Source organism: Sphaerodactylus townsendi, linkage group LG11 (genome assembly GCF_021028975.2).
Source record: "Sphaerodactylus townsendi isolate TG3544 linkage group LG11, MPM_Stown_v2.3, whole genome shotgun sequence".
NCBI classification, from domain to species: Eukaryota; Metazoa; Chordata; class Lepidosauria; order Squamata; family Sphaerodactylidae; genus Sphaerodactylus; species Sphaerodactylus townsendi.
The window spans coordinates 68,947,378-68,966,213 of record NC_059435.1 but is presented as its reverse complement, the minus strand read 5'-3'; the positions used below and the strand labels follow the sequence as shown (position 1 = coordinate 68,966,213).

Genomic DNA, 18,836 nt, shown 5'->3' with positions numbered 1-18,836 from the left:
AGCTCATCCTGCCAATTCCGGCAATATATATTTTCCCTTTAAATTTTTTTTTCCGATGAGCTGTCTTCGAAGACATGCAGACATGATTTCAGAATTCATATTACTTTTCGTATTGTATCTGTGTCTTCGAAGACGGCTCATCAAAAATAAAAAATGGAAAACCATTATTATTAATAGTTTTAATAGTTTAATGCGGCCAAAGGCCAGGAAAAAAAGGAAAAACAACAACACACATCCGTGATAGCAGAGTGCAGCAATTATTAAATAATTAGCTAACTAAATAAATGATTAACTTTCAGTTCGTTCCCTGACTAAGTAGGAGGTTGCATTTACTATAGCCTAATGCACAAAACTTTGCTTCCTGCTGAGAGATGGTCACAACCTTGTCTTCTAACAAAATTTTCCTAATCTCTTGATCAGGATTCTTTGCAATTTCCAAACCGTGCTGAACAAGTAGAGGTAAAATAAAAATAATTGGCAGAAAGACCTGAGTACAACCATGTACTTTTTGGACTGAAAAGGCACCCAGTGGCGGAGCCTGCAGAACAGATGTCTTGGGGAAACCTTCACCAAATGCCTGCAGGCATGGAGAATCACTGCAGCACCATACAATGTCGGATGTGAAAGCTTTAAACTCAGGCGGGAGGAAATGGTGGGCGAAGAAATGAGCCTCTTTTTCCTCTGGCACCTTTTTTTCCCTGTACTGTTCGGACAAAAAATGAAGAGGTGGCTTTTTAAGAAAATCTGTGCTGTGCAGAAAGGACCTAAGTTGGTCTGCAGTAGAAGCAAAAGACTGGAGTCCAGATGCACCCTCAAAGACCAAAAGGATTTCCCGAGTGTAACCTCTTTCAGAACCCAGGCCCTCTGTGTCAGAGATGAAAGGAGGAAGGGACTTTTGACTCTCAAAGGCCTGGATTTTTTAAAAATTCAGTTTATGGGTCACCCTTCCCCTTATGGGCTCAGGGCAGAGGTGGGATCCAACCAGTTCTCACCACTTCTCAAGAAGTGGCTACTAATTTTTTCTGAGTGCCGAGAAGGGGTTACTAAAGCAACCTCCCTGCCCAATAGGGACTGGAGGTGCGTGTGTGCGGCGCCGCCACTGTTTGAATCCCACCACCATCGGAACCTGTTATTAAAATTTTTGGATCCCACCACTGGCTCAGGGCATCTTACAACATTAAATTATAGCAGGTACTACAGAACTTGAGTCTGGCTAGGACAAAAGGGTTGTGTGTGGTGGTGGGGTGGTGGTGGTTGGTATTAAGATTCCACAACACTATTTGGGTCATGTTTTATTCCAAATGCTGTAGACTCTGGATTTTAAAATGCCTGCTATATCAACAAAGTCCCAAAGTTCCATACTGAGATGAGAAAGCTGTCTGTCTGTTTAGGAAACATGATTGGAGGCCTGTGCTTTGGCATCAGGAATCAGCCTGTTCTTTGCATTAGGCAAAGCTGGAAAGTCTGCTGGCCATAGACTGTTTTGCGACCAGCTTTTACGTATGCTTTGCCAAGTCCCTTTCCATCCCAGGTGGGCCACACTGCCATCTAGCAGACACCACAGGCATAAGCTGCGCCTCAAAGGACAACGAGGTGCTTAGCAGAGTGCAGGTACAGCCTGCATAGACGTGCCTTTGTGACAAGGATTTCTAATTTTCCCCTTTGTATAATTTTCCTACCAGCCCTCCTTTCCTCAATCACACTATAAATTTCAACAGAAACTAAATGTCAATGTCTCATGCCGCTGAAATAACACATTAATTATAATCTCCCTGTTCCCAGTGCTAGAGTTAAGGCTGAGCTATTAACATTTATTAGACTCAGTTCCACAGATGTCCAAGTAGCTGTAACAGAAAAATTGGTGCCAGACAGCAATCTTCTTGGGACCAATCTTCTGGGGACCAGTGCCTGCAGAATCAGTGTCTGCAGCTTGTTTTCCAGAGTCTAAAAAAGAGAAATCTAGCCTGAGAGGGGAGTGAAAATGCTTTGTTCGGGCACTGCCTAGGTTGGATGTAGAGTGGGGCTGAACAGGGTTTCCGGGGAGGTTTTCCGTCCCTTCCACAGCTCTGTCTGTCTTTTACCATGCAGGTTGGCCTGGCCCAGTAGGTGGCGCCACACTACTGGGCCACAATTTTCCTAGGTAGAAGCTGCCAGCCAGGGCAGAGGAGGAAAAGACCAAAAGTGGCAGATAAATGTCAGTTGGCTGTTGGGTGGGAAGCAAATAGGGTGGCCAACTCAAGGTTTGGGAATTCCTAGAGGTTTGGAGGATGGAGACTGTGGAGGGTGGGGCTTGAGGAGGGGAGGGACCTTGGAAGTGTACAATGCCATAGACTCCACCATATAAAGCAGCCATTTTCTCCAGGGAAACTACAGCTGCCAGTCTTCTTGGTGGGGCTGGAGATCACCCAGAATTACAGCTGCTTTCCAGATGATGGTGCTCAGTTCCCCTGGAGAAAATAGCTGCTGGGGGGGGGGTGCTCTGTGACATTATACCCTGCTGAGGTTGCTTCCCTCCCCAAACTGTGCCCTCCCAAGCCTCTACCCCCAAATTTCCTTACATTTTCCAACCTGGAACTCACAATTCCAAGGGGGAACGGATCTCTGTTGTGGTTCCAGGAGATCTCCAGGCCCCACCTAGAAATTGGCAACCATAGAAGGAGAAAAGGAATCAGGAAGGGGGAAGAGGATATGAGGGTTTTCAGAAAAGGGGGAGATGAAACAGTCGGGAAGGGGATAATGAGATGCCCCTACAAGAACATTCTATTTACACTTCTCTTATCGTGATTTTAAAATTAGTCGCAAGCATGAAGAGGTTTGACCCTTTCAGTACTCTCTTTTCATCTTACTGGTAATGAATTCCCTCATGTGTATGTTTTTAATAAAATGTGATTGTTTAGGACATTGAGGGCAGCTTTCTACACACGCACAAACACACACACAGGCTGTTCATGTTATTGTGGAGTCCAGTCCCTTGCTGTGTAGATTAAGGGCAGATAATATAATAACAGGAGCTTATAATTTACAGTCGAGGGCGTCCCGCTGTGAAAGACTCTGAAGTGCACATTTCACTGCACAAAATGTGAGCCTTTAAAACAGGGATTCCAGAGGTGGGGGGTACTGCCCCCTTGGAGGTGGTAGAAACATCGGGGGGGGGGGGGAAGGGAATTTCGGGGTGTTGGGGGGGACGGCAGAGAGTTTGGGGGCACAGGGATGTGTAGGCTCAGTAAATTGGTTTACTTTTACTAGGTCATGTTTTATTTGTGAAATACATACTTGTGTTTACAGTGTTAGACGTTGTTTTGAATTTGCAGTAGATCTCATACCAAGAAAGAGGTGTGTGTTGGGGGAACATTACAGAGGTGTAGCTATAAAGGAGAAGGGGTGTGTGCTGCATGCTGGGCGTGCACCTGGGGGGCGGAAAATCATCCCCCAACCCCTTTCCCCCTCGCCCCTCCTCAGCCAGGCTGCTTCTTTAGCTGGCAAAAAGTTTTTTTTTCAGTTGCCTGCTTTGCCGGCACAAAAAGGTAAGATGTGGGGGGGGGGGCTGCAGGGGCGGGGGGCAGGGCTGTGGTGGGGGGGCACCTGCACGACATTTTGCCCTGGGTGCCATTTTCTCACCCTGCGCCTCTGGGGCATTAGGGATGTGACCTGGGCGCCAAGGGGGCAGGAGCCTAAAAATGTTTGGGAACCATTGCTTTAAAACCTTACTTAACAAATTTATTTATTTATATCCTACCTTTCTCCTCAGTGGAGACCCAAGGTAGCATACATTACTCTTTTTCATCCTCAAAACAACCTCGTGAGGTAGAGAGAGTGTGACTGGGCCAAGGTCACTCCACAAGCTCCCAGGGCAGAGTGGGGATTCAGTCCTGGCTTTCCCAGATCCTAATCTGACACTGCAACCACTATACCACACTACCTGTCTACAGTAGTATGGCAGAAGGTAGCCTCTTTGAAAGAAAAGTGTGACGTGTTTGGTGTTCCTCATGATGTTAAGAGGCATGGGCCACGGAAGCCCTTGATCCTGATTTTTGAATGGATAACTTTAGCTGGTTCATTTAGGTAGAAAGAGGATGAACTAAATGTAGCTTGTTCATCATGAACGAAACAAAAAAGTAACTCTTGATGGGTACAGGCTTTCTGGGTCCCTGAGACATTGAAGTGCCAATGACATTTATTAGGTTAGGGTCTCTTTTACCTTGGTTGTGATATGAAATACTGGGACACTCACAAGGGGGGGGGGGTGTTCCATGAGTATGGTTGTACATGGGATGCTCCCCTCTGCTATCATTCATCCCCCTCACCTGGAATGGTAGCCATCTTGGCCATTCTCCACACAGCTGGGTGTGTCCTGAAACTGAAGGGGATTCCTGGTGTTTCTTCTTCTGGGGATTAACTGGGTGAGAAGAAGAGGAAAATGCTTGATGGGATTTACAGATTAATTTTGTTTTGTTTTATAACCATAACCAGTTAGAGGAAGAGGAGTTTAACCCTTTCTTTCCTGGACATTTGCCTGAGAGAAAGTGCCATTCTCCCAGCCTTAGACCAGTAGGGGGAAATGCCAGGAATGAGGGACCTACCAGTATTTGGTGACAGGACAGGATAGAGACCAATTGTTGGACTTAGTACAGTGATGGCGAACCTTTGGCACTCCAGATGTTATGGACTACAATTCCCATCAGCCCCTGCCAGAATGGCCAATTGGCCATGCTGGCAGGGGCTGATGGGAATTGTAGTCCATAACATCTGGAGTGCCAAAGGTTCGCCACCACGGACTTAGTATAAGGTAACATCATCTGTTCATGGGCAGTGTCGGGCCCTCCCCAGCTCAAACAGAATATTGACCCTTTCAGAAATAAAGGGCTACTATAGAATGTATTGTAATATCTAAGTGTTAACTGTATAAAAAACATTTGCTTCCCCTCCCCCTCTCCTCATGGGAGCATATTTTAATGAAAAATATCCAGTTTTTTTATTTTGTATACTGTGAGAAAGCCTGAACAGATCATAAAGGTCCAGGTATGGTGGTATATAGGAGGTAATAGGTGTTAGGACAGGGGCATGTTCAGAATTTAGAGCAAATATATTGTCCATTGTGGGATCTTGATAGTTAATTTCAGAATACAGTCAAATCCCTGTATAATTCCAGCTACTCCTGGATTTCTGGCATTCCATACTACAGCCATGTATTCGCAGGGGACAGTATTACAGTGTTTCCTGAACTAAGACGATAGTGTCTCGATGGGCACATTCCAGCTGCCTAATTGAGACAAGTTGTATGCCCGCAGCACCACTTGCCAAAGATTGGTACAGTAAGAAGGGTTTGTTTTCTTCTAAGCCAGATACTGTGCTCAGACTTTTAATTGAGTAACATATAGATTGGAGAGTGAATTTTTAAACTATCCAGACAAAGACCTTTCAATACAAAGACGTGTGCATTTGTCGAGCGGCTGTATCTTAATAACATTTAAGCACTATATCATACCATGCGAGGCAGGCCTTACAGTAATTTAAGTTAACCACTGCTGTTTGTGTAATTGGTAACAAAGGAAACACAGGAAAGTAAATGAAGGGAAAAACTGGGTTTGCTGAGTGACACAGCGAGATATTAAACCGAGAATACTTAATTGCTTTTATTATGAATGGCTGTAGTTGTAATGCGGTATGATGAAGATAAAGAATTGCCCAGATCTTTTTTAAAGCTGTTTGTTCTTTGTTTCTAATTTAGCAGTCCATTATTGTGCTGTGGCTAAAAGCAATTAAATAACTGAAAAGCTCACAAATTCTGTGGTTAATGAATTGAGACTTCTAAGGCTGATACAGAAGATGCTGCTATCTGTTTTGTGGGTTAATGCAATGTGATTGCACGTTGCTGACAAAAATGCAATGAATTAATCATTGCCGTAATTAGAACCAGTCCAACTGTTGGCTGCAAAGTGTTGATTTAGGAAATGTAGAGTGACAGCTGTACACCTAAGATTCAAAGAAATGTGTGGGTCTTACACTGTCAGTAGCTGTGTAGAAGAGAGAATTGTGGCAACTTCAACTTCTCATGCAAGGGTGAGAAAAAGTATGCCTGAGCTATTCATCACCTTGGTTTATTGTTCTTCGCTTTACAATAGGTATTTGCCTATTTTTAAACTTAACAAATTCAGTTCAGTGGACTGAGTAGACTGGGTGATAAAGTATTTTTTCTTCTTCCTGTCTGGAGTTCTGATTCAGCAGAAAAGATAAATGCTTATAACTTGGTAATTTCGGTATTTGTTCCTTGTTGCTGCTGAGGCCAACTCATCAGTTCATACAATACTTACTTCTTATGCATAGTGGCTCAGGGGTAGAGAGTCTGCCTGGCATTCAAAAGCGACCAGGTTCAATCCCTGGCATCTCCAGTTAAATAGACCAGGAAGGAGGTGATGTGAAGGACCCGCCCCCCTCTTATGACCCTGAAGAGCAGCTGCCAGTCTTGAGTAGACAGTACTGACCTTGATGGACCAAGGGTCTGATTCAGCATGAGACAGCTTTGTGTGTTCATGAGATAACTTGTGGGTGGGGTTGCTTAGACTTCATGGTTACCTGTGGCAAGTAAGAATTGCAGCCCAGCAAAGAAACTTTTTAATAGGCTTTGGCGCACCTTAATATTGGTATGTCTCTAGGAGAAATTAGGAGCCACGTGGTATAGTGGTTAAGTGCTTGCACTGCCACTTACACGGTCAGGAGCCCCCTGTGGGCCAGATATTCTGGCAGCTGGCTCATGGCCAACTCAGCCATCCATCCATCCATTTCTTAGTCGGTAAATGAATACCTAGCTCATAGCTAGGGGGTAAAGAATAGCCGCGGAAAGCAATTGCACACTACTCCACAAAAGAAGCTTGCCTATAAAATCACTTCTCGCAGTGGTACCCCAGGGTCAAACACGACTGAAGAGGAAAATTTACCTTTAGGAGAAATTAGTAAAACCCTGTATATATTTATGTGCACACTTGGTGTGAATATCCAAAGCTCTCTGACTGACTACCCCAGCAATAAAACAGGTCAACGTTTAGTGTTCAAAGCCTCTATGAAATGGGTGTAGCCAGTGGTGGGATCCAAAAATTTTAGTAACAGGTTCCCATGGGGGTGGGATTCAAACTGTGGCGTAGCGCCAATGGAGCTGGGCGGGGCATGACAGGGGCATGGCTGGGCATTCCGGGGGCGGGGCATTCCTGGGCAGGGCTGTGGCAAGGATGCTGCTGCTGCGCCTGTCCTTGGGTGGGAAACGAATGCACGCAGGCGCAGGCTGCCATGCACACCAGTGCATCTCCTGCTAGACTGCTTCAGGTTCTGCGTGCTACTGCTGAGAGGAGGGGTGTAACTAAGGCAAAAATCATGTGGCAAAATCACCAATTAGTAACCCCCTCTCTGGACACACAAATAATTAGTAACCTACTCTCGGGAACCTGTGAGAACCTGCTGGATCCCACCTCTGGGTGTAGCCCTTCTACCCTTTCTCTCAGTGGCTAAGACAGCTTGTTCTAGCTCGGAAGAAGTTTTGATGAGGAAGCTCCGCGATGTTCTCCCACACGCAGAGCCCCAATCAGGTGGAACGCTCTGTCAAGTGAGACCCGGCCCTGGGGGACCTGATGCAGATCCTCAGGGCCTGTAAGACGAAGCTGCTCCACTAGGTTTATGGCTGAAGCAGCTACGATTTTTACCGTCTTGGTCTCCCTCTTTCCTTTCCCACCTTTTTACTTCCCTCCTGATTTTATTGCAATTTAATCACCATCAGATTTTAGATGTATGAATGTAGATTTGTATAAATTGGTACTGTGGTGTTGTTCTTTAAATGTTGGAAGCCTCTCTGAACCCATGAGGGGAAGGATGGCATATAAAACCAATAAATGAAATGAAACAAAGGCAGATCCTGGGTGGGAGGCTATTCTTCTAAGCTCTGGCAGCTCCATCAGCTGAGATACAGGCCCAGCAAGACTTGCCCTCCTCAATAAGTAGAAGAGGAGAAGGAAGAGTTTCGATTTATATCCTGCCTCTCTCTCCTGTAAGGAGACTCAGAGCAGCTTACAAACTCCTTTCCCTTCCTCTCCCCACAACAGATACCTTGTGAGGCAGGTGGGGCTGAGAGAGTTCTGAGAAAAGTGTGAGCGGCCCAAGGTCACCCAGCAGCCTTCATGTATAGGAGCAAGGAAACAAGTCCAGTCCACCAGATAAGAATCCACCATTCATGTGGAGGAGTGGGGAATCAAACCCAGTTCTCCAGATTAGAGTGCATTGCTCTTCACCATTGTACCCTTCTGGCTCTCATTGCTGGTGTTCTTGGGGGTTGACAAAGGTAACACCATTTGGCTTTATGTGCATTTATCTTGGGGCAAAATTCAGCTTTCTTGGACTAGATATAACAGGTACCTTCTCCTTCTAAAACAGCAGCTAATCAGCTTCATCAGCTTATTATATTCATTTAGCTAGTTATATACTTAATATAAATGTACATAGTATTTTACCTAATACTATTTCTAATATATCAATCTAAGTTTAAAATAATAATTTTTGCTCTCCCTGCCTACAACAGGGCAAACTTGATGTGGCTGGTAGGTACTAACAAGCCAAGGTGTTCTCTGTGTATCTCAGTCTGGCATGGGAAAGGAGAGAAGCATATCAGAATCAGTCATCATCCAGCCTTTCCGTCTACATACAAACCCAACAGAAGTAAGAAACAAGATGACTAAGAACGAAATCTGGCTCTGCTTTTTCTCTGAGCTACATAATACATCAATTTTAAGCAGCGTAATATATCAATTTTAAGCAATGCAATACATCAATTTTAAGCTTGCCTCTGTTTTATTTTTATTGAAGGAGGTGTTGTTTTTAAAAGGAGGAAAAGAAAAATGGAGGACACTGGGAAAGGATGAAAATATTTGGAATAATCATATTCTTCTTAGTTCAAAGCAATTGGGGCTACGACTGCCGCCTACCTGAGTGTCAGCCCCACTGAACATTATAGTAGTGCAGTCCTAGGCGCAGTAATACCGTATATACTCATGTATAAGTCGAATTTTTCAGCACATTTTTAATGCTGAAAAAGCTCCCCTCGACTTATATGCGGGTCATTAAATTTTTGTGTGTGTTTTTACTTTGCCGGCCAGCAGGGGGCGCGGTTTTTATGCTAGCGGCACCAAAATTTCAGGGTTCCCTCAGAAGACACTCCTGATGATACCAGCCAAGTTTGGTAATGTTTGGTTCAGGGGGTCCAAAGTTATGGACCCCCAAATGAGGTGCCCCCACTCCCCATTGTTTTCAATGGGAGCTATTAGTAGATGGGGCTACCCTTTTGAGGGTCCATAACTTTGGACCTCCTGAACCAAACTTCACCAAACCTGGCTGGTCTCATCAGGAGAGTCTCTTTATGATACCAGCTAGATTTGGTGAAGTTTGGGTCAGGGGATCCAAAGTTATTGACCACCAAAGGGGATGCCCCATCCCCCATTGTTTACAATGGAAGCTAATAGTAGATTTTCCATTTCTGATAATATCCCTCTTAAAATCTAAGTTGGGTTACATTTGGACATACAGATGATGATGAGGAATCCAGTTTTGGAGGCAGATTTTAACTCTTGTGTTTTAGCTTGGTTGCTGGTTGAGCTAAGGTTTTTGTACTTTTAAAAGTTATTGGTTGATACCCATTATTGTTCTTGTTGACCCTCTCTTTCCACCTCTTTTACAGAGCCAGTTTACTGTTTTTTCTTTGAAATAAATATTCAAAAAAACATTTTAACCAACTGATGCCTCAATTGATGTAATTCTTTATTGGCATCTATTTTTATTTTTGAAATTTACCAGCAGCTGCTGCATTTCCCACCCTCGACTTATACGTGAGTCAATAAGTTTTCCCAATTTTTTGTGGTAAAATTAGGTGCCTCGACTTATATGCGGGTCGACTTATACGCGAGTATATACGGTACTTTTCTAAGTATGTTGATATAAAAGGAGCTTAGAAAGGTAAATTTCTGCATCAGATTGTAGGATTGTAAATGGATAGAGCATCTGGCAGGGATTATAGAGATCCAGATTCAAGTTCTGCCATTTAGTTTATAAAGTGACCTTTGGCCAGTAAACAGAATAAAAGACCTGTATTAATGCAGGAAGCCGGGGGGGGGGGGTGCAGTGGAGGGAAATGGTTTATTTGTCATTTTGGATCAGTAATTACACATAAAACATTTTTTCCCTATTCTTCCCATGTCCTTGGGCCTGTCAATCTGTCCGTCAATTTGTTTCCTCCTTTCTTTACTTGCTTCATTGGTAGCCTGGGTTTTCTTCTTAATGTGGATCCAAAGCAGTTTACAAAATTCTCCCCTCCTCAGTTTTTGCTTTACACAGTGTTATGAGGATCAAACCCAGCTGAAGAACTCAAATTGAGTTCCAAAGTACTGTCAGTATCCGATGACGTTTAAGTGAGTTAACTTAGCTGAAGGAATGTCCTATAGTTACAGAAGGACCATGTATATATTTTAGTATTTAGTATTTTAGTACCAGTGTCTATAATTGTGAGCAATAATGGGCAAATTTTATATGCTGATTTTGTATGTTTATTTTATGCCAATAAAGGCTTGTGACTAGAGTTCCAAAGTAGTATATGACAATCAATTAGTCCTTTTTTTTAATGCTGCAAATTGTCCAGCAAGCAGTTTGGCAGCTCTAACATAACCTCCGTATGCTCATGGCCCACAGTGGTCCATATGGAGAAAGCCATGGAATGAACTATGCCTGAACATGTAGCTGCTGTGATGTGCATGAGCATAGCAGGTGTTAAATAGCTCCACGTGGGGATTATCTGTTCTTGCAACTGCACATGATCCATGCCAGGTTGCAGAGATATTCCCATGGTGATCTTATAGAGTGTCTGATCTGGGGTTTGCCATATTGGCCAGTACTTGGTGGTATCAAGTCACAGATTACTTATCGTGACCCTGTTGGGTTTCAAGGCAAGAGATGTTTGGAGGTAGGTTGCCTGTACCTTGGAATTCCTTGGTGGTCCCCCAATCCAAGTACTCACCAGGATGAACTCTGCGTAGCTTCCAAGAGCTGATGAGATTGGGCTAGTGAGAGTGAACCAGTCAACCTGATGTGGAACAAATAGACAAGGTACATTCTGTTCGTGGGGTTTTTGTTTTGGTGTGTGTATGCGTGTGTGTTTGGGTGCAGCTACCTAATTTATTCAAAGGAGACAGAAGGAAGTAATAAAAAAGCACTCCCAACCTTTTAGTCACTCTGTCACTGCCAATAGTTTGATTCCAGAGGAGCTAACTCGGTGCTGTGAGGGACAGGTGGCCAAGCAACGAAAGACGGCTTTTGTAATTGCTTGGCACGTCAGCCCTGTGTTCGAAAACATTGCATCAGTTGGCAGATTGGATTAAAGTTCTCCTAAGGGTGGGCTTGGGCATACTCAGTACCTGTTGTCCAAATTGCCTGCACAGAGATTAAAAAGTGTAGATTTTGCTGCAAGCTGAACTACGTTACAGGGGATGTTATTCCAGTTGTCAGGAAATCCTTCGGGGCACAGTGGTTGCCGTAAGACTGAGACTAATAAGCCTGCTTCACAAGCTCAGGTGTGTCCTTTTACCTTTTATCTCCTACCCTGGGATCTTAAAACAGAGTTATCCCCCCTTCCCCGAAGGCAGCCCTTTGTTTTCAGTGGACTTCGAGGGTGTAACTCGCCTTCGGATCACACTGTTGATTACAAACCACTTTTATGTCCCTCAACTGAATGTGTGAACCGACTCCTTTGAAAAGCATTACATTTGTTTTAAGCTTAGGCAAGTGAGAGAGCAGCCTGCTGATTCTGACTCCTTCAGGAGCTCTAAGCAACATACCTGAAAGCTGAAAGAACTTTAACTCTGCTGTTAAGTTTTATTTGTTGATCCCATCCCTCACTGAAAGCATAATGGAGGGAAGAGCCATTAGGTCACAGCTGGCTTATGGCAACTCCGTAAGGTTTTCAAGGCGAGAGAAGAATAAAAGTTGGGTTTTATACCCACTGTTATCCCCCTATAAGGAGTCGAAAAGCAGCCTACAGTCACTTTCCCCTCCCCGCAATAGATGCCTTGTGAGGCAGGTGGGCCTGAGAAAGTTCTGAGACAATTGTGAGTGTCCCAGGGGGCATTCATTGAAAATGCTGGGGGGAAGAATTAGGACTAATAAAAGGAAACACTTCTTCACGCAACGTGTGATTGGTGTTTGGAATATGCTGCCACAGGAGGTGGTGATGGCCACTAACCTGGATAGCTTTAAAAGGGGCTTGGACAGATTTCTGGAGGAGAAGTCGATTTATGGCTACCAATCTTGATCCTCTTTGATCTGAGATTGCAAATGCCTTAACAGACCAGGTGCTCAGGAGCAACAGCCGCAGAAGGCCATTGCTTTCACATCCTGCATGTGAGCTCCCAGGGGCACCTGGTGGGCCACTGCGAGTAGCAGAGAGCTGGACTGGATGGACTGGTCTGATCCAGCTGGCTTGTTCTTATGTTCTTATGTCCCAAGGTCACCCAACAGGCTTCATGTGGAAGAGCCAGGGATTGAACTCAATTCTCTAGGTTAGAGTCTGCCATTCATGTGGGGAAGTTAACTAGTCAAACATATTTCCAGAGCAGCTACCAGGGTGCTTTACAAAGTGATGGGAAGGGGAGGGGAGGATGAAGAAATGCAATTTGTCTACTTTCAAAGATTGCAATAGTATGATTTTTTTTACAACTCTCTTGGCACAATGCCTCAGATATTTCAAAGCCAAATGGAGGACAATCTTTTCCTTGTCAGCTTCAAATTATTATCAAGTTTAGTTCCTTATTGCAAGAGTGTTCAGCCATTCCCTAAGCAAGGACCTAGCCAAAGAGTTTGAATGCGCCAGACTGAGATCTGCCATTTTATATGTAGAGTTTTAAATCACGAGCATGGGAGGGAATCAGAAAGTAACCCGTAACGAGCATGCCCAAATGGCATCCTTATTCCAGTGAATAGAGATATTCTATAAATCTGTAATTCTTCCTTTTTTTAGTATATTTTATCCTGCTTTTCCTCCAACGAGCTCAAGGCACCATACACCATTCTCTCCTCCTTCATTTTATCCTCATGGCGAACCTTTGACACTCCAGATGTTATGGACTACAATTCCCATCAGCCCCTGCCAGGAGGATAAACAACCTCATGAGGTAGTTTAGGCTGAGAGAATGTGACTGGCCCAAGGTTGCCCAGCAAGCTTACTGGCACAGAGGGGATTGAAAAGGCAGCTCAAGTTAGTGGTTACAGTACCAGACTAGGAACTGGGATCCAGGTCTCCCAAATTCTAGTCTGGTACAGTACTCTAACCACTTCCCAGCCCTGCCTTCCACTGCCCCACAGTAGCTCAACGGGAATTGAAACACTCTTTGAGATATTGTCATGCCAAAAAGCTAGCTTGCAATTTCAAAATTTGACAGAATAGATTCCTATGAAATATCTGCCACCAGGAGCATAGAAAAATCTATTAATGATGACAGGTGGTGAGAGATCTCCTCACAGTCTGTCATCATCAAGTGGAGATGCTGAGACTGTGTAAACTGCCAAGAAATGGCTTACTTGAAGGTCATTGAGATGTTATAAGTCATGAAAATAGCACAGTAACAAGGGGGAATGGAATCGCAGCCTATGGGTCTGTCTGGTTAGACAGACTAATTCAATAGATTCCCTCAACCTTTCTCCACTGATTAGTGCTTACTGCAAGGAAGTAACCAGGTGTGATCCAAAGAAAGTTTGCCAAACTGCTGGTTGGATGATCTGCTGTAGTTTTCCTGCTTCTTTCTGTTCTTCACACTTACCAACTCACCTACCTTTTATCTGCCCCTCAACCCAGCTTTCTCCACAATGGGGACCCAAATCCCCATCCTTCATTTTATCTTCATAACAACCCTGTGAGGTAGGTTAGCCTGAGTTTGTGCCCAATTTGAAATTCTATCCACTACGCAACAATGGCTATTGAGAAGTGGCTTCTGTTGAACAGTAGAAACAGCCCGATTTGGTCATGCACCCTGTGTGTTAGCAAGTCACTGAGTAGTTACTACTGGGCTTGGTGCTGGTGAATCCTCCCTTGAAGACCAAAACAGCCCTGGAAAGACTCCCCCCTCAATTGTTTACTGATAGAAAACCAAGGCTTGAAGACTGCCAAGAGCAACAGTGGCGTAGTGGTTAAGAGCAGGTGCATTCTAATCTGGAGGAACCGGGTTTGATTCCCCGCTCTGCTGCCTGAGCTGTGGAGGCTTATCTGAGGAATTCAGATTAGCCTGTGTGCTCCCACACACGCCAGCTAGGTGACCTTGGGCTAGTCACAGCTTCTCGGAGCTCTCTCAGCCCCACCCACCTCACAGGGTGTTTGTTGTGAGGGGGGGAGGGCAAGGAGATTGTAAGCCCCTTTGAGTCTCCTGCAGGAGAGAAAGGGGGGAAAGAAATCCAAACTCCTCCTCCTCCTCCTCCTCTTCTTCTTCTGCTCCTTCTTCTCCTTCTCCTTCTTCTGGTTGTTGATCAAATGTCCACTGAGGACATTCGTTTCTGCAGACTCTGATTCTATCATTTTGGAGTGTTTTAACCACCCCATTTTTTAAAGATCTCAGTTTTCCCTGCAAACTTTTTCTCAGGTCTGTAGAATCATCGTGTCTGTCTATGGCCCCAGTTTCTAGGTTTAAGTATCTACAGATGGGAGCATGGTGAGAATAAGATTGATGGATTATGAAAAAAAAATTGCCAATGCAGCTGTATGACTTTATGAGTGAAGAAACTTACATGCTTTTATGACTGAAGAAAGAGGAAGATATTTGAGAGACATCAGAAATGTGAGAGGATCCAAAATATGATTCAGCGCAAACTATAAACGTCATCTAGGCCTGTGCTGGATCTTGTCCTGTCTTTCATTGTTCCGCATCCAATTAAAATGATTGTCATGGAAAAATTATAGACCTGGATGGGCTTACTTCTGTGCAGAATCTAGAAAGGTAATGAAGCAACATCAGCTAGAGATCAATCTCCGTTCATTACAGAATGTCATGAGCAAGCAGCACCGAGAGTTTTTCATTTGACAATTAGCTCCTCCAGCCTAGGAAAGATTTAAAACCAGAGGGAAGTATAACATCTGCTATTCTGCAAGGAAAATTAAGTTCTCTGGTGACAAAGCAACTTAATGGTTGGTTGACTGATTACGCAGGACATTCAGAAAATGTGATTAGTGGAGTGGAGGGGTTCTGCAGGAGACTGTGTGGAAACAGCCAATGAACAGAAGCAATTTACCATCCATTTGAGTCAGAGAACTCTGCACTTAGCAGTTTAATGTGACATATATTTTAAAAAAGATTCTATAGGCTTGTCTCGCATGTATACAAGAATGAGGTGGTAAGATGCTAAGACTGCAGACAGGACCGTACCACTTCAGAGTGTGGGTGGCAGGCCATTTGCTGGAGTGCTCCTTTGTGTTATAAACTTTTCAAGCAAGAGAACATCAATGTGCGCAAAGCAAAATGTTTGTCCCTGCTGATATAATCTTAAGAGCATAAGAACACAAGAACAAGCCAGCTGGATCAGACCAGAGTCCATCTCGTCCAGCTCTCTGCTACTCGCAGTGGCCCACCAGGTGCCTTTGGGAGCTCACATGCAGGATGTGAAAGCAAGGGCCTTCTGCATCTTCTATGTTTAGGGAGCTCTTTTAAGTCTTCAAAGAAGGACTCAAAGCCCAAAGTCACACAGCAGGAATATAGGAGTGCGGAAACACAACTGGTTCATCAGATAAGAGTCTACCACTCAGGTGGAGGAGTGGGGAATCAAACTTGGTTCTCCAGATTAGAATCCACCTGCTCTTAACCACTACATCACGCTGGCTCTTAACAGTTTTATAGCTCCATATATGCTGCCCTAAGATCTTTGTAGAACAGGCACTCAATGCCTGAACATTGAGGGTTTCTATTCTTCTCGGAGAGTCTTGGAAATGTACCACATATAGGGGGAGAGTTCTTTCTTTTCTTTTCATTGCCTAATTAGGCCACAGATACTTTTATTAAAAATTAAAACATCCTCTTAATCTGTATTTATTATACATTTTAAAAATTTATAAAATAAATATAAATATTAAAAGTTTCTTAGCCTAGTTTTTGGGTTTCAGATGTTCCTGTGGCTGTAACAACTGTCAAAAAAAAAAGTCAGGACTGAGCATCATGGCAATTAGGAGCAAGTGTGTTTCCATGGCCACAGGCTCTGGCATGACCACACGCCGCAAGTAGTTAAAAGGGAAGAGCATTCTAGGGTATCATACACACACAAAATCTGTTTCAGGGAAGTAATTACTTTCCTGTTGTTCAAAATCAGTTGATCCTCTTCAGCAAGTATTCTCCCAGAAGAGATGCTGAAGGACAGGCTGGGCAGTGGAGAAAAGAAGGTTTGCTCTTCCAGAGGAGCAGGTGAAGAGGAAGGGGTCAGAATGCAAGAACATCAGAAGAGCCCTGCTGAATAAGACCAGTGATCCATCTAGCCCAACATCTGTTTTTTCCACAGTGGCCAAACAGTTTCTCTGATTAACACCACCCCCTGATGTTGTATCCTAGCACAGGGCTTGAGATTTACTGCCTCTGAATATTTTACATCCTGGCTGAGGTACATTAGGTCTCTGTGGGTCAAGACCAGAGCTTTGAATTGTGGCTGTCTGGGGTGGGTCTTTTTAAAATTGCTTACAGTCAGTTCTGCAAAACTGGGGCTTTTGCAGGTAGGTAATCCCGCTGCAAAGCTCTTGGCTACCAAGAAGCCAAAATACATTAAAACATGATTTCTAAGCTGTTTGGGAATTTGCAGAGGTGTGTTTGCGTGTGTGAGGGAGGGAGGTTAATAGTGAGCCAAAGCCTGGAACCAGACAGGCAGTTTAATTAAATTAACAAATATCAGAAGGAACAACATCTGCAAGCAGGAACAGCAAGGTTTGTAGTGGCATGCCTGTTGAACTGTCCAGTTAAGGTTGCTAACTTCAATTTGGGAAATCCTTGGAGATTTGCAGCTTGGTAAGAGGACGGAGCTCAGGGAGAAGTATTAGCTGGCCACCCCCACCCTCTATGAAAACTTCGTTCCCCCCACCCTCTATGAAAACTTTCTGGCAACAGGACTGGCCCAGGCCTCAACTGGAAGCTGGTGAACCTGTGCGTTTTATCCCATACTTTCCCCAGGAGTAAAAGCCCCGTGGCGCAGAGTGGTCAGCTGCAGTACTGCAGGCAAAACTCTGCTCATGTCTTGAGTTCATCCCTGACAGAAATCAGTTTCAAGGTTGAAATGAGTACCAGTAAAATGAGTACCCAGCTGGCTGGGGTAAGTGTAAACAACTGGGAAAGGCAATGGCAAACCACGCTGTAAACAAAGTCTGCCAGTAAACATCATGTTGTGACCTCACCCCATGGGTGAGGTGACGTCCCATTATGCCTTTTCAGTGGCGCAAGTCCATTTAGTTCATTGGGGACTTCCTGGCAGCAGGGTGGCTTTTTTGCATTTTAAGCCTCTCTATACTGCTGGGAAGCCTCCTTGGGAGCAGCAGCCTGGCGCAACTGCGGTGCCACATCCGGGCACCCAGACCGTTGGATGGGCTGTCCATTCTCCACTCCCAGTTCCTTGGGGCCATTGTAGGCCACCTTCACCTCCACCTGAGACCCCACCCTTTTGTCCCTAGTTGGGTGTCTGCCCATTGGCTAGTTTGGGGCCCTATACCTGATAAGAACTACATTTCCCAGAGTTCCCTTGAAAGAGGAAAGGACTAGGAGGACACAGGAGAGGTCTACAAGTACAGATATATCCTGTACAATAAAAATATATGAACTTTCATGACTATTGGTGGTGTACTTATATTTTGTGTTTAATACGATTGCTTTGGTTTTGATGTGGTAAAGTTTTTGAAGGAGATTTTTTTCCCCTTGACGGAGATAGTGAGAAATAGCAGCAGCATTTTTGTCATGCAAATTCCTGTTCACCTAATTCTTGCAGCATCGTCAGAATTAGACTTTTTGAATCTCAGGTGTGTGCCCTTTTGCTGTCCTTGGTAACACAGCAGCCAAATCAAATTTTGGGACTGGCCTTTCTCACCAGTGCTGGTAAAGGGCATCGCGACTTTCTCCACAGTGCTAGCAAAAATTATGCTTGTGATCGAACAGCATGATGGACTGTTTCCCCACCGTGTCCTGTTATAGCTCCACACCCTGTCTCGGGCAGTCCAAGGTGTCCTCATTAATGGTTGTTCCAAATTTAGCTGTTGCTGGGAGCAAATGCCCCGAGTATAATCAAAGGCCTCGTATCCATAGCAATGACACAGAGCATCTGGAGGTGCAGGACTTGCCAAATGTTCTGGTAAGGTGTGAGGTGGAAAGAATACACAACAAGGCATGAAGCATTCGTTCACTCTTCCTCTCTAAGACAGAACAAAATTGGTTCTTAATGTGATGCAAAATATAAAACGGGCACCTGAACAAAGACCTTGCGTTCTGTGTTTTTTCTCGCATGCTCGTTTTGTAGTGATAACAGACTTGCTGACTCTTTACATGGCTAATCTGTTTGTCCTTATTTTGACTTCACTCTGCAGGAGCATCAGCATTCGTACACAGCGTATTATGTCCTCAGAAAACTGCCTTATGGGTAAGTGATTATAATGTGTGTCTTCTATTTAAACAAAAGCATTGAAGCAGGGGCGTACTGCCCAGGGGGACATATGGGGTCAAATGTCCCTGGGCTTTGGCCATTTAGTCATATGGGGAGATGGAAAATCACACACCTCTTCCTTCCCCCCGGGTCCATACACTGACCTCAAGACCTGG

At 44.4% G+C, this 18,836-nt stretch overlaps 1 protein-coding gene across 5 annotated transcripts in view; it reads left to right on the top strand.

Annotated features, from left to right (window-relative positions):
- The window catches only part of DPP6 (dipeptidyl peptidase like 6), a 643,433-nt gene that overhangs the window by 468,188 nt on the left and 156,409 nt on the right, over positions 1–18,836 (top strand). For all 5 annotated transcript variants that reach the window (XM_048511783.1, XM_048511785.1, XM_048511782.1 and 2 more), the window contains exon 6: positions 18,605–18,657. In XM_048511783.1, the coding sequence (XP_048367740.1) occupies positions 18,605–18,657 (53 nt within the window). The remainder of the gene's footprint in view (positions 1–18,604; positions 18,658–18,836) is intronic.